The 14,908-nt window shown below is 49.7% G+C and overlaps 3 protein-coding genes across 5 annotated transcripts in view; all 3 read right to left on the reverse strand.

Annotated features, from left to right (window-relative positions):
- Positions 1-731: 731 nt before the first annotated feature.
- On the reverse strand, positions 732-2,394 carry Mrps26 (mitochondrial ribosomal protein S26). Its single transcript, XM_048347430.1, has 4 exons — positions 2,156-2,394; positions 1,917-2,063; positions 1,684-1,807; positions 732-1,166 (listed from the first exon to the last, which is right to left on the reverse strand). The coding sequence occupies exons 1-4, from the start codon at positions 2,368-2,370 to the stop codon at positions 1,032-1,034; spliced, it is 621 nt and encodes a 206-aa protein (XP_048203387.1). The 5' UTR covers positions 2,371-2,394; the 3' UTR covers positions 732-1,031.
- A 271-nt stretch (positions 2,395-2,665) lies between these two features.
- Positions 2,666-3,720, reverse strand: LOC125353713 (progonadoliberin-2). Its single transcript, XM_048349369.1, has 3 exons — positions 3,564-3,720; positions 3,329-3,456; positions 2,666-2,704 (listed from the first exon to the last, which is right to left on the reverse strand). The coding sequence occupies exons 1-3, from the start codon at positions 3,718-3,720 to the stop codon at positions 2,666-2,668; spliced, it is 324 nt and encodes a 107-aa protein (XP_048205326.1).
- Positions 3,721-7,639: 3,919 nt separating this feature from the next.
- Positions 7,640-14,908, reverse strand: part of Ptpra (protein tyrosine phosphatase receptor type A) — a 116,681-nt gene continuing 109,412 nt past the window's right edge. For all 3 annotated transcript variants that reach the window (XM_048348912.1, XM_048348910.1, XM_048348911.1), the window contains 4 exons: positions 11,859-11,984; positions 11,618-11,769; positions 9,167-9,302; positions 7,640-8,271 (listed from right to left, as the gene is read on the reverse strand). In XM_048348912.1, the coding sequence (XP_048204869.1) occupies positions 8,197-8,271; positions 9,167-9,302; positions 11,618-11,769; positions 11,859-11,984 (489 nt within the window). In that variant the 3' untranslated portion in view covers positions 7,640-8,196. The remainder of the gene's footprint in view (positions 8,272-9,166; positions 9,303-11,617; positions 11,770-11,858; positions 11,985-14,908) is intronic.

A 14,908-nucleotide genomic window follows, 5' to 3' on the forward strand; every position in this document is an offset into this window, starting at 1 on the left:
GACCAATGGACAAATATACGCCTGCTCTGAGGACATAGGAAGTTAAGCCCACTTGACAGCTAAAATGAAAGTAATTCTGGGAACTGTCAAGCTTGGAAAATTTCCTTCTGAAATAAGTCCAAAGCAGTAATGCAAAGCTGAAGACGCATTCTATTGACTGTAGAGGCAAGAACCATGAGCACCCCTGATATTTTTGGATCAAGGCCACACCCATCAAACTAACTGTCCAAGGGCTCTGCTAGAGATCAGGCCTTCTATCATGGGATACCACAAAACTGCAGGACAGACACCAATTGCCAGCACTGGGATGGTGGCTAGGGGCTGTTGTTGAAGCCTGGTTTTTAGGAGGATCTGCACCAACATCAGCAGAGGGTTTGTCAAGCCACCCTGATCTCATAAAGCCTTGGCCAATGAGCACCATTTAGTGGGTGGTGCAAGAATGCTAGGAGCACCAGGGCAGATGTACATCATTGAAGCTGCAAGTAGAGAACTACCAAGAAAAATGGAGGCTCCTGTGCTTTCAGGGTGTTGGACCTATCAGGCCCTGGCCAGCAAAACCCAGGATTGAATAGCAGCAGGCCTTGGGTCACTGGTTAGCTTTTGTCGATTACTGGGTAATATATCCTCATTTGGAGCTAGTATCCTAAAGCCTCAAGTCAACCAGTCTTAGTTGCTTCTACTCAGTTCTGCCACTGTACCAGTATAAATGTAGTCAATGAATGAGCAAGGCTGTGTTCCAATAAATCTTTATTTATAAAAGCAGACCTTCAATGATTTTATCAGGTCACAAGTGGCTCATGTATTTCATGACATTCAAGAGATGGCCTGGCTATGTGAGGGGATGCTGCCCTGTGAGACAAAAACCACTCTAGGCTTAGTGCTGAACCTGACACTGCACCTGAGGGCAGAATAGGACACTGGTCCTGGGAGTTTCTCACCAAGTGATGAGTGACAGGGTAAGGGCTGCCCGATGATAAAGGCCCCCGGTTTTCCCAGTCACACACTGTGTATACACTGTCCCTATTGGGCCCCTAGGAGCCTTTGTGCTGCGACCTGACCATCTGCCCGCCTCGGGTGACAGCCCAGTTGTAGCTCTTTGGGGAGTCCAGTGCTTCTTCTATACGTGCTTCCAGGTTCTCCCGGGTGATGAAGTTTTTTGCCTCTTCCTACGAAGAGAGAAAAGGCCAGTTGCATGTGAGCCCAGCACAAGCTGGCTTGCCAGGCATGGTCTGCTGGGGGAAAAGGCTCCTGCTGTCTCTGGGGAAGAAGGGTGCACGGGGCCCAGGACATCTTTCAGAAACCCAGACCTAGGATAATCGCAGGTGTACTTGCCATATTTTTTTTCTTACACCATCACCCACAGGGCATCACAGCCAGAGCACCAAGCACTAGGTGTGACAACCTTTGTACCAGTGATGGGCTCGGTCCCTTATCACTTCCTGATCTCCTCTAAACCCCTCTCAAACCTGTCCTTCTCCCTCTCTTATTCTAATCGAAATTCCATCTACTGTAGGATTACTCCCTTGCTTTCAGGTTTCACATTATCAACCCTTGTCTGGTTCTAGCAATCCTTCAATGATTTTATCAGGCTCAAGGTCAAACTCAGCCCAGCTCTGGTTGGCATTAGGTTCTCCATTCTCTCCCGAGTCTCGAGTCCCGCAAGCGCACCAGCCCCACCCCCACCTGAAGCTGCAGCACTTCTTGCTCCTTGAGTTGTCTCCGGGCCTGCTCCTCCAGGGCTCGGCGGGCCTGCTCCTCGGCCTGCCGCTGCTCCTGCTCCAGCGCCTCCCGCCGCAGTCTCTCAAGCCTGCAAAGGGGCCGGGGGGAGGTCGAGGCTGAGCGGGACCCCTGCCTCCCCAGGCCCCGATTGCCCGCCCGGGCTCGGCCCGTCCGGTCCCGCTCTAAGCCTCACGCACCGCAGTTCATGCAGTCGCTGGTTCTCCGCCCGGTTCCAGGCCATCAGCCTCTGGTGCTCGGCGGCTTCCTCCCGCACCTTGCGCTCGGCCAGGACCCCGGTTCGGGACTCCTGTAGCTTCCTCCGCACCTCCCACGCGAACTCCTGCCTGGGCGGGGACGCGCTTCCAGTCGGCACCCTGCCGCCCGCCCCAACGCTCCCCCGAGGGCGCGCCGGCCACCGGCCTGCGGGCACACACACCTGAGGGCGCGCACGGTCTGGCGGTACTGCCGGTAACGCTCCGTCACTACGAACAACTCCGTCGGGTCCACCGCGGGTGGCATCTTCACGCGCCCGATCTTGGACTTGGCAGGCGGGTCATGGCGGGTCTTGCGGCCGCGCGCCGGCGATAGCAGCGGCAGGGCCGGAGGCCGGCATGGAGGCCGCGCGCACACGGCGCTCAGCGCGCGCAGCATCGCCGCGTCCGCCCACGCCCGGCCCGGAAGCTGCCGCGGAGCACCCTGGGACCTGCAGCCTCCAGCCCCACCCCTAGGGCACGCCCCTAGATGGGCGGAGCCACCACACGGCTACCCAACCTGTGATTGGTGCTCCAGCCCTCCCTTCTCCCCAGAACTGGCCGGACGCTCCCAGCGCGGCCCGCACCTTAGGGTTATCCCTCCTTCACCCCGCATCCCACCCGCTCCCCGGGGCCTCACAGCGGGGTTGGGCGAGGGACGGAGCGAATGAGACAACTTTGGACCTCACATTTTTTTATTCGAAGGCGGCGGGACGCGGCGCTCGGGCTGCATTCTGCGGAGAGAGGGGCGATCAGCCCTGGTCGCTCCCGGGCCCCTCCCCCGTCGTCCCGCCTGGAGGGTCAGACGCGCACCCTCCCACAGGAGCTTGGGGGACCCAGCATGGGCTTTCCCATAATGTGGGCAGGCCGTCTGTCCATCCTAAACAATCCTGGTGCGGTCAAGTCCTGAGCTCATAATCACCTAAGATAGGCGACAGGGTAGGACCTGCGTTGGAGCTTAGACTTTTTCCTTTAGCAATGAGCGATTTGCAAGTTCGTAATCAACCACTCCCTCGCAACTGTCCTCTGCTATGGCTTTAGGGAGCGCAATGGTCGAGTTGGAGTGACATGTCAGGGGCCACCTAGCTCTATGATGGCCGGCCGCTCTGCTCTTCCCACTGGATGGGAGAGGGGCTGCCCACCTTGACACATACTTGTCAAGAAACCAGCAGGGGTCCAAAGCTGCCACCCTTCTTTAGGGAGTACCGTTACATCCCACTCCACTAATGAATAGAGAACTGGGGGAGGGAGGAGGTGAGGGGCATCCCAGTGGTGGTTCTCCTCTCCCCAGCCCCCAGTCAGGATGGCCCCTGGTGACCAGAGGCTGGGCTCGAATGCTGGGGTCTCACCCCACTTACCAATAGTGTCTGCACCAAGTGCTGCTTCCTGTGGAGGGCCATGGTCCTGCCCTTCCAGGGCATAAGGTCCTTAGAGGATGCCATAGCGTCACTTGGGAAGCCATGGGCACTTTGGGGTGGGCTACCTGCTGCGGGCCCGAGACATTTCTCAGAAGGGAACAGGGCCTGCAGCCTGACCCTCATCCCCACACCCAGCATCTTCCTCCCAGTCAGGTGAGGGAGACCCATCACCCACCTGGGAGCCTGAGGGCACTCTGGGGGTCCTGGGATGAGCTGGAGGCTCGCTTTCCTCCGGGATACCAGCCGTGGGACCAATGCTGAGCCCGTGAGGGTCCAGGATGGGCAGTCAGCAGCAGCAGCAATAGCAGGAGGTGTAGCCTCGAGCTGGCCATGGTGGGTCTGCTCTCAAGGATAGTGGACAGCACTCAAGCACCCTGACATTCTCACTACAACCTTCCTCTTCCCCAAGGGCCAGCCTGGCCAACTGGCATCTTTAATGTTCCATTTCTACCACTGTGCTTTTCACCTCAGGCCTTCAGTCATTTAAACTCTGAAAGATCATTGCCCGTACCAGGGGAGGATGCTTCAGACCATCGGCCATCTCCCAGAGCCCCACACAGAGGCTTCCCCAACCTTGCCAGCTAAGATGGCTCTCCCAGTTGATCAGACCCATCTTCCTTTCCTTCAGGGAATTTCAGAAATGGAAGGTTGGAGAGGGGAACATACTTCTGGCTAAGGATGGGAAGATGAATGGATATTCTCCATGGGATGGGGCAGCAGTGGAGCCATTGGGACCACTGGTGTTAGGAAACTAGAAAGGCACTCTGCCCTTTCTCTGAGGCCTCCATCTCTCATCTACCATAGTTGGGAATGTGGAAAGAATGTGGCAGGGATGGGAAAAATGCTTCAGCCTCTTGCCCCTCCCAGGCCAGAGACAAGCACAGGGTAGAGTGGAAGGGGAGTGGAAAAAGGGGGATCTTTCTGGGCATGGTTTAAGGATGGCAGGGCTTGGGAGAGAAGAAAGGAGGGTTGGAATTAGACCCAGAAGCTCCAGCTTTAGGGAGGACAGCCTCACTCACCCAGGAAGAGCTGCGAATAGAGTGACTCCTTCAGGTGCAGCAGGACCCTAGCCAGACAGCTCTAGGATTTATTGATCAGTTGGCTCCACCCCCTGCTCTGGCCCAGATTTCAGTGACGTCTTTAAAGGGGGAGGTGTGTGGTGGCGCACCTAACCCTCCCTTTCCACAGCATCTACATCATGAGCAAACATCAGGCTGCTGGCTGGCTCTAAGGTTCCCACATAGATTCTCTTGTCCACTCCCTATTTTCCCAGGGACCCCAAATCAAAACAAAAATCAAAATGGTTGTAGAGTGGTAAAAAAAAAAAAAAAAAGAAGCCAAATGGCTATGTGTGGTGGCTCATGCCTATAATCCCAGCTATTCCAGAAGTGAAGATCTGTAGGATCTGCAGCTTCCCATCTCATCAAAATAGCTGGGCATGGAAGTTCACACCTGTAAACTCAACTGTGTGGGAAATGGAAGTCAGATCAGTCTGAGGCCAGACCTAGCCAAAAAACAAGATCCTATCTGAAAAATAGGAAGTTGGTGCTGTGGCCAAGAGTTCATGTCCCATGACCGCAAAAAAAAAAAAAAAAAAAAAAAAAAAAAAAGGAAAAATACTAGAGACATGGCTCAAATTGAAGATCACTTGCCTAGAAAGCATGAGGCTCTGAGCACAAAGGTTTTTTTCAGCTTTACTGGTAAGTAAAACTGACACATGTACAATACATTGGGAACTGAATCCAAGAGGCATGGTTTTCTGGAATCTAACAATACTTTGCAATGTCTGAAACACTGTAGCAGCTAGAATTGCATCCTAAGTGGGCCACTGCCAGGGACTTAGAAAATTTCCGATTACTCTGATTTGTGCCACACTTGCCTCATGGCTTCTTGTTCTGTACATTCACGTCTGCTTTCCCTTGGTGGAAGGCTGGTTTAATCTGACTGAACCTGTTTTCCCATTGGCAAACCTGTTTGGCACCTGAATAAAACTTTTATGCTTTTTAAAAAATATGCTTTTAACACTGTTTATGATGACTTGGTTTACTTAAGTCACAGGACTCCTGCTGGATGGTCCATGTCTTAGTCTCATCTTCCCTCCTCTGTGGATGCATCCTCCAGCTCCTGCTCTTGAGGCCTGTGAAGCCGTCCCTGACACAAAAGAGAAACTGAGGCCTGGAGAGGGGCAGTGAATCCCACTCAAGGCTCTGCCTAGTAGAAAAGTAGGGGCCTAAGAATGGAGAAGCCAATAGCTTGTCCAGAGGTCTGTGGGTGATTACTTTCCCCAGGGGCTCCCACCACCTAGAAAATTGTCCTGTCACTGGGGTTGAGTCACATCACTTGGAGGTGGGCTGGTGGAGTAGTACTCACCCAGGGTAGCCTCTCTTCTCTCCAAGTAGGCTTATTGGGGGGAGGCAGCTGAGAGACCTGCAGTCTCCCAGGGGTCTAACTGCTCATCTGTGAGCTGCAGGAAAGGGCTCTGTCTCCTAGCCTGCGTCAGTAGCTCCGCTTTCCATTGCCAGTGTCAATATCTAGGGGTTGGAGGCTGTTTACAGGGTTAATAGCCAATCTCCCCATTCGGACAGACCAGCAAATACAAGGGCAGGGTCAGCCTTGGCACTGTGGTGACCAGTCATTGGACAAACAGATGCATCAAATCCTGTGACAATAATGATGGGGGTGGAATGGGCACGGCTGTGATTTTCCAAACTGACTTATTATCAGGGATCCGAAATCACTGTGAGGAAAGGATGTTCAATTATTGTTGTGGGAAACATACAGACTTTAATAAATGGGGTGATTTTAATTAAAAGTTTTTTGACGTAGTGGGGATTGAACTCAAGGTCTTGTGCTTGCTCAGTTGGGTTCTACCACTTGAGCGACACCTCCTTTCTGGCTTTTCACTCATTGGCCTTTTTAGTTATTTTTCAGATAGGACTTCATGTTTATGCCTGGACTGTGATTCTCCTATGTATGCATCCTTCTTGGCTTGTGCAACCATGTTCTGCTATTGGCTGAAGGAGCCTCTCAGACTTTTTTTTTTTTTGGCCAGTCCTGGGCCTTGGACTCAGGGCCTGAGCACTGTCCCTGGCTTCTTCCCGCTCAAGGCTAGCACTCTGCCACTTGAGCCACAGCGCAGCTTCTGGCCGTTTTCTGTATATGTGGTGCTGGGGAATCGAACCTAGGGCCTCGTGTATCTGAGGCAGGCACTCTTGCCACTAGGCTATATCCCCAGCCCCCTCTCAGACTTTTTGTTGGGGTTTCCTCAAACAGTCTTCCCAACTTTTACCTTCTAAGGAGCTGGGATTATAGGTGTGTGCCATCAGATCCTAGTTAACTAGGTATTTTTAGGAAAACATTTGCTTTGTGGCTTAGTGAAAACAACTCTAGTTGAGCCAACTAGCTGTGTTCTGCTTTAGGTTCATGGAATGTTTCAGTTCGTGTCCCTGAATGAATGGGGCACCTTTATTTTGTACTCTACTCTTGCCCTCTGGAGAAATCCAAACCAGAATAACTTAAGTTTCCCAGGGAAAACTCTGGTCCTTTTCTTCAGGAAACACATTTAGCTTTTCAGGAATGTCTGACTGTCCTTCCCAGGCTGATTCTGGAATTTACCCTCATGTCCATCTCAGTGCAACAGGAAAGCCATTTGTTGGCCATGGAACTCTTACTAATCACAGCTAGTATTAGCTTGTAATCAGTGGGAAAGCAGAGGGCTAGGACATACTTTGGTATTGTTGGAGACAGATAGGCACAAACCCTCAGCAGTGGCCTAGGACTAAGGATGAAGATGACTGAGCTAGAGTTTGCAAGTGGAATGGCACAGCTGGATTCCCCTGCCAAGGAACACAATGAAGGGCCAGTGGAGGAGCTGCTGGAGATCTGGGCTGCAGCATGGGAACAGCTGGTATGAATTTTCTGGGAAGAATGACAATCCAGATGACTTTGGAGCAAAGCACCAGGGACTAGACTTGTCAGACCAGCCCCTACCCCACGATTGAGCTTCTCTCTCCCCTGTGCCCCTCCTTGCATTTAGGGAAATTCAGCAAAACTTGCTCATTTTCCCCACAGAGCAAGGCTCACTGGGATCACTGAACCAAAGATGGGGTGGGCAAGAAGGCAGAGTCCCAGGGATGTTCAGAGCTGAGAGCTGGAACAGCAGCGGCAGTGGCAACAGCAGGGACAAGAGTGGCCTAGAGTCCCCACCATAACTACGGCTGCCCCACCCAGACAAAAGGGAGAGACATTTCCTCAGGGAGTCAAAGCTTTTATTACCTGATAATCCCTAGTGTGGTGCCAGAGATACCGCTCTGGTCCCATTACTCCCCACAGGGGGCTGCTGGGATGTAGGTGACGGCAGGAGTGGGCTGGAGAGAGGAGGGATAATTTACAGTGAAGGAAGGGACAGAGGTTTTCATTGGGGCACCGGGACAACCATTTCCTCAAGAGCTCTGGAAACTTTGTGCTTGTTTTCTTAGTTGGTACTGAGCTACCTGGAATGGGTCTTGTGTTTATCTTCTTTAGGAACAGATGTTTTAATGCAGAATAATAACCCAGCCCAATTTCCAGGCTGAGGATTTCACGATATCAATCCAAACATCACACTATTTAATTCCCCAATAAAACATTGGAAAAAGGACTATCAGTGCTAACACATTTACATATAAAATCTCCACCTAATAGGTAATAGAAGCCTATGTACCAATTTCTAAAACAGTTATAAGATATATACACAATTTTGGGTATATTAACAAAACAGAATATTACAAAATATTAAAGGCAATTCTGTCCGTGGGCCTCGTCTCCTGTTACTTGAAGTTGGCATAGTCTGAGAATGCATCAATGTACTCCTGCACCACCTTGTAGCAGAACTCATACTGTTCCTGGAAAGCAGAGGTGGGGAAGAAAGCCAGGGTCACCGAAGAGAATATGGAACTGTGCTTCCTAACTGGCTCATGTTTTAAAAATGGAAAATTGAAGGACTTCTACCAGCACCTGACCTGTTAGCCAGAGTTCTGGCAGCTCTGCCCTCTGGGCTGATTGCAGAGCTGGGCACAGATACAAGGTCAGTGGTAGGGACTGCAGGGTCACACATAAGCGTGCTGGGCCAGGATATGCCCTGGCTCTCAATGCGCCATCTCCTCTAGACCTCGGAATCATCTTTCATTTTCCCCTCAAACATTGATAGCTCCACAGGATTCAAGAACTTTTATGGATATCCAGACTGTCAAAAAGTCAATCTTCTTGGGCTGGGAATGTGACCTAGTGGTCAAGGGCTCGCCTCGTATACATGAAGCCCTGAGTTCTATTCCTCAGCACCACATACATAGAAAAAGCTGGAAGTGGCGCTGTGGCTCAAGTGATAGAATGCTAGTCTTGAGCAAAAAGAAGCCAGGGACAGTGCTCAGGCCCTGAGTCCAAGCCCCAGGACTGGCAACAAAAACAAAACAAAACAAAAATTCAGACCTCTTAATGCAGGAGCCCAGAACAAAGGCAAAGGTATGTACTCTTGTGTCCCATTTTCCCTTCCCCTCCTTGCAATGAGGTAAGGCACAGGCAAGCCCTGTGGAGCACATGGGGAGCCTTTCTAGCCTCCCCAAACCCTCTCTCAGGACAGAAGCTATGCTCCTACTGTGATCCTGCCTTTAAGAGCACTTCTTGCCTCTTGGGGCACTCTGGGGAATAGTGGGCCCGTGGCTAGTCTATTAGGTGGCCTCTGAAGGACTCCTCACTGACAGGGGAGGGTTGCAGCTGGTGTGGTGGCATGGACTGGCATACCAGTGTCTGGACCATGTGTGGCCTTTGAAGTCGCAGGCTCTTGACAGTCTGGAAGACATCCAGAATCCCCTCTGCTTTCACACGCTCCAGGACTGTGCTTAGAGCACAGAAGGTCCCCGTCCGTCCTGCCCCGGCGCTGAAACAGACAGACGTACTTACCAGCCCTCTGCGCTAAGGGGGTGAATGTGGCCAGGAGCACAGGGAGGCTGACCGGTGCTCGTAAGGTGAGTGATCTGTGAAACTACTAGGGGAGAGGGCAGGCAGGGCAGGAGGCCCATGTTCACCTCTGCCTTCTGCCTAGAGGGGTCCTGTGACAGCATGTAACCCCGCTGCCTTCTCCTGTGCCTGCTGCGTATCTGCCTATGGGATTGTGTTGACAACTTTCATTCCCTTCCCACCAGCAGCCACCTACAATGTTCTGAGCTGCTCACTGCTATCTCAGGTTACAATTCTAGTCCTTTCTTCCCTTTCCCTTATAAACCTGTCTGCACTGGTGTGTGTGTGTGTAGCTCCTTTTCTATGTGTTTCATCTTCTTTATACACCTGGGTAAATGAAACCTGGCTTTGAACCTATCTTCCCCATCCAATGCTACAGGCTGATTTCCTCATCAGACATTGAATATCTGCTCTTTGCCAGGGTGAGGCTTAGTAGACTCCCCAGACAGTACGGGAAGGAGTGGCGTTCCAAGCAGGGTGCTTGGGGAAGGCTTGCTGAAAGAGTGTTACATGAGCAGATGCAGAGGTGAGGAGGAAGCACCATGGCTGCCTAGGAACAAGCCTCTTGGGCCAAGGGTGCTGAGTTTACATGGCTATATATGATATGGGAGGGACAGGAGAGTGGTGGGGTGGGGTCAGAGCCCCAGGAGAACACCAGCCCAGAATACTCCCTGCTGCCTGGTCCAACAGGGAGCCCTCAGATCACAGAGGGATCTATGTACGAAAGGGGTATGGTCTGGCTTGCATTGAAAAGCCTCTGAAGGCTGCTGTGTTGAGGACAGTAGAGAGGGTAGGCTCAGGGAGAACAGTGAGTAAGACCAGATTTTGAGATGACATGAAGATAGAGCATCATGTGCTATGGGTTAGATATGATGTGAGAATGGGAAAACGGGCCAGTTTCAAGGCTTCTCATGGGAGTTAAGTAGTGATAAAAATGTTACTTATTGGTTTAGGGAAGGCTTGGGAAGGAAGATCAGTTCCGATTAGAACCCTAAGTATCAGACACAGCATGAGAACGCTGAGTACTAGAAACCTAAGTTTAGATTTTAGGGAAGAGGCTGAACGGATGATAAATACTTGAAGACTGCTGTTAAGTCAGGGGACTTGGTGAGTTAACACAGGGGAATGATCTGTTTAACTGAAGTTCAAGGAGTGGGCCCTTGGTCACAGGAAGGGTGGAAACAGCATAGGACACAGAGAAGAAATAGCTCATGAGGCTGGAATTCAGAAGAGAAGCCATGCCAGAGCTCCAGGGAAAGAAGTGAGTGGCTGCGCAGTGCTGATGAAAGGCCAAGCATAGCAGGCTTTAGCCACCTGTCCACACGTGTGTGTGTGTGTGTGTGTGTGTGTGTGTGTGTGTGTGTGTGTATGTGTGTAGCAGAATAAGCTTGAGAGAGGATGACAGCCGAAGAAAAACTAGAACGTACAACCTTTAGATAACATCAACTGTTCAGGAAAACTCAGGGTAAACATTTTTTAGGGGGGGTATACTCGAGTTTGAACTCTACTATTTGAGTTACAACCTTAGCTTCTAACAATTTTTTTGTTCAAAAATGTAATCTCAAATAAAATTCACATTCACCAAAACAAAATTGGTCTTCTCCCCCAAACAAGACTTACTGTTTTCTGTTGGTCACATCAACTGTGACCAGTAACTCTAGTTCAAACTTGGAGAATTCTTAACTTTTCTTTGTTTGTACTTTATGTTCTTAGTCTTGTTCACTTTTCCTCAAACCATACTTGCTCTCTTTCTCCAGGCTGGAGAGGACCAAGCCCTGACTCTGCACTACCCACGGGCCGCTCAGATATTAGTTTCCCTCAATTCTCTCCTGTACTCCATTGCTGTCACACACCTCCCTGCCCATTTTTTTCTCCTTGGTATTGGGGATAGATTCGAGGGTCTCCTAGCAAGTACTCTACTGCTTGAGCTACAACCCCAGCCCTTTTCTTTTCCTTTGAGATAGGGTCTTGCTAACTTTGGTTAGGCTGGCCTCTAACTCCTGTTCTTCCTACCCCTCTGTCTCCTAATTAGCTGGGCTTATAGGGGTGTACCACCAGGCTGACTTCCAGTCCACTATCATAGGGTTACTAGTTCCCTAGCATTTAACAGACCACATTCAACCTCAGATCTCTGATCACATGTCACCGTGTGAGGCTTCCTCAGTTTGACACTCACGAATGCTCCTTTCGCCTGCCCCTCATTTTCCCTCTGCCCCCATCGGAGGTGAGCAGTACCTGCAGTGCACAGTGATGGGGTGGTTTCCTGACTGCTGTTGCTGCTTCTGCACAGCTGCGATGATGCTGATCATGCCCTTCCCATCACTGGGGATGCCCACTTCAGGCCAGCCATGGAAGTGGAACTGTCGGATCTGCCGGCTCTTGTTCTCCTTTGGAAGAAAGCACATCATCAGATCAGGGAGGAGGGACAGCTGTCTTCCCTGCAGGAGGATTCCCACTCACCACTAATCTTACTTACCCTGGTGTTGGTGACTAGGAGGTCTCGGACAGTGTAGCTCTCACATTCCTCCTCTTTCTTCAGCTCCACTGTGATGTCTCCATAGGACACCAGGCCATCAGATGGCCAGTACTGGGCACACTTCTCCTGGAGGGATGAATGGGAGAGGTGAGAGGACCACAACACCGTATGTGGCAGAGCAGCACTGTTCACAGGCCTCCTAAACCCTCTCACCAGTTAGCTCTTCCTCTCACACACTGAATCCCCAAGGTTTTGGTGGATTTTCACATCATTCTAATTAACATTCAAGTCCAATTAACTAGTGACAATCAGCCATTTGGTGTCACTTATAGTTTAGCTTACAACATAACAGAGTCAAGAACTATGTTGCTTTCAGTGGTACCAATATACTCGAATGGTTACAGGAAGGAATAGAAGAGTGAATATATTTGTTCCAATTCCTGTCTCCTTGCTTTCCAGTGTTTCCACATTAAGGAGCTGATTACATGTCAATCTCCTACTTAAGAAACCCTAAGCCCATTTATACTCCCACTGAGCAAGGGTGCTTGAAGACAGCCTTATCCCTTTCATCTTGATCCCTTCAATCTGCAAGGGCCCTTGCATTTACTGTTAGTGGGCAACAGATGGCTTACAGTCTAGTCTGTCTTTGCTTGTACCTATCTCAAGTCCCTTTTTGGTCCCCTGTAGGGACAAGCTATCTCTTCATCTGTATTTTCAGCACCGTGCTCAATGTCTGGCACACATGGTAGGCCCCAAATGAATTTATTCAATGTCTATAGAACAAGTCAAAGTATAAATACATAGATAAAACAAAATAATTGGGGCTAAGAATGTGGCTTAGCAGTAGAGTGCTTGCCTAGCATGCACGAAGCCCTAGGTTCGATTCCTCAGCACCACATAAACAGAAAAATCGGGAAGTGGCACTGTGCCTCAAGAGGTAAAGTGTTAGCCTTGAGCAAAAAGAAGACAGGGACAGTGCTCAGGCTCTGAGTCCCAGCCCCAGGATTGGCAAAAAAAAAAAAAAAAAAATTGTATGGCTTATGGTTTATTTCATCAGCACTTGGAGGAGGAGCTGAGATTCTTCACTACTAGCAATTTATGTTGATTAGGAAAAACTTGGAAAAACTAAATAGAAAAAGAAAGGTATTTGACTTGAACTCAGAGCCTTGCATGCTTGCTTGGCTTTTTTGCTCCCATCTAGCACTCTACCACTTGAGGCACACCTACACTTCTACCTTTTCCAGGTTAACTGGAGGTTAAGAGTCTCTCACATTTTTCTCCTGGGATGGCTTTGAACCTTGATCCTTAGATCTCAGCCTCCAAGTAGCTAGGATTACAGGTGTGATCCACCAGTGCCTGGCTTTTCAGTGCTACTCTTGAGAAATACTTCCTGCTCACTTGTTCTTTGCTCACCTCACACTGAGTCCTCTGCAAGGATGATAGTCTGATAATTTGACTAAATAGACTTGGGTCTGGGCCTTCTCATTCTGTATCTGGGGAAGGGATCTAGTGGAGATGCATGTAAGGCCCTGGTGTCATCTGCATTCTCAGGACTTAGAGAGGGCTACAAGACATACACCTAGGTCCTGATAACACAGCATCTCAGTCTCAGCTGTTCTTTGCTACTCAGGTGTCTGTTTCCATAATTGAAAAACCAAGGACCTTAACTCAAACCTCTGACTTTATCAGTGTTGCTACTGATGATGATGTAGGATGTCAGCTGATTAGGTACATTATGCATATCTGGGAAGACTACCTCAATGGCCAGTTATAACGGGAAAAAATTTCTGGGTATGATAAAATGCCAAGGTTAGTAAAAATGTGCCAGACCTTGTTATCAAACCAAATAAGTGGCATAAACATGGAATGGGGAGCAAATAGTGGTTGGAACAACCTAGTGTGTCTAATTTATTTATTTATTTATTTTGCCAATCCTGGGGCTTGGACTCAGGGCCTGAGCACTGTCCCTGGCTTCTTTTTGCTCAAGGCTAGCATTCTACCACTTGAGCCATAGCGCCACTTTCAGCCTTTTCTTTTTATGTGGTGCTGAGGAATTGAACTGAGGGCTTTGTGAATGCTAGGCAAGCACTCTACTGCTAAACCACATTACCAGTCCTGTGTTTAATTTTTTTTTTTTTTTGCCAGTCCTGGGGCTTGGACTCAGGGCTGGGCACTGTCCCTGGCTTCTTTTGCTCAAGGCTAGCACTCTGCCACTTGAGCCACACTGCCACTTCTGGCCATTTTCTGTATATGTGGTACTGGGAAATTGAATCCAGGGCTTCATGTATGCGAGGTAAGCACTCTTACCACTAGGCCATATCCCCAGCCCTGTGTTTAATTTTTAACTGATCACAAACCCAGTGAGCCATGAGAAGGTACTATCCCTAACTTTTCCGTTAGGTCCACCTCACTCCTCTACCCTCTTGAGGACAGATGTTGCACCAACCCTACCATAGTGCCTTTTGGCTTCTAGCTTGCTCATTTATCATTTGTTCTCCTCATGTCTCCAGAGAAATTAAAAAAATGCAAGTTAGACTGGTCAATTGCTTTTTAAAATGACTTATAAAGTCCCAACTCTTTTTAGTGAAATTGAGAGCTTTCTTTAAAAAAAATTTTCTTGGGCTGGGGATATGGCCTAGTGGCAAGAGTGCTTGCCTCATATACATGAGGCCCTGGGTTCGATTCCCCAGCACCACATATACAGAAAATGGCCAGAAGTGGCGCTGTGGCTCAAGTGGCAGAGTGCTAGCCTTGAGCAAAAAGGAAGCCAGGGACAGTGCTCAGGCCCTGAGTCCAAGGCCCAGGACTGGCCAAAAAAAAAAAAAAAAAAAAAAAAAAATTTTCTTGTTAAGCTGGTGGAGCACAGTTGGAGACATGCTTCATCATGCTCCCCTTGCTTCATCTCTTTCAAATAACCAGCTCAGCAAAAAGAATATCCACGTCTCTAAGCCTAATATTAAAGTTGCACATTTCTCACTTTTGTTATTTCTCAGATTCTACTGGTTTGTTTACAGTGCAGCCAGCAGAAGCCGACCTCATCTTAGGGACAT

This window comes from Perognathus longimembris, chromosome 6 (genome assembly GCF_023159225.1).
Source record: "Perognathus longimembris pacificus isolate PPM17 chromosome 6, ASM2315922v1, whole genome shotgun sequence".
NCBI lineage: Eukaryota > Metazoa > Chordata > Mammalia > Rodentia > Heteromyidae > Perognathus > Perognathus longimembris.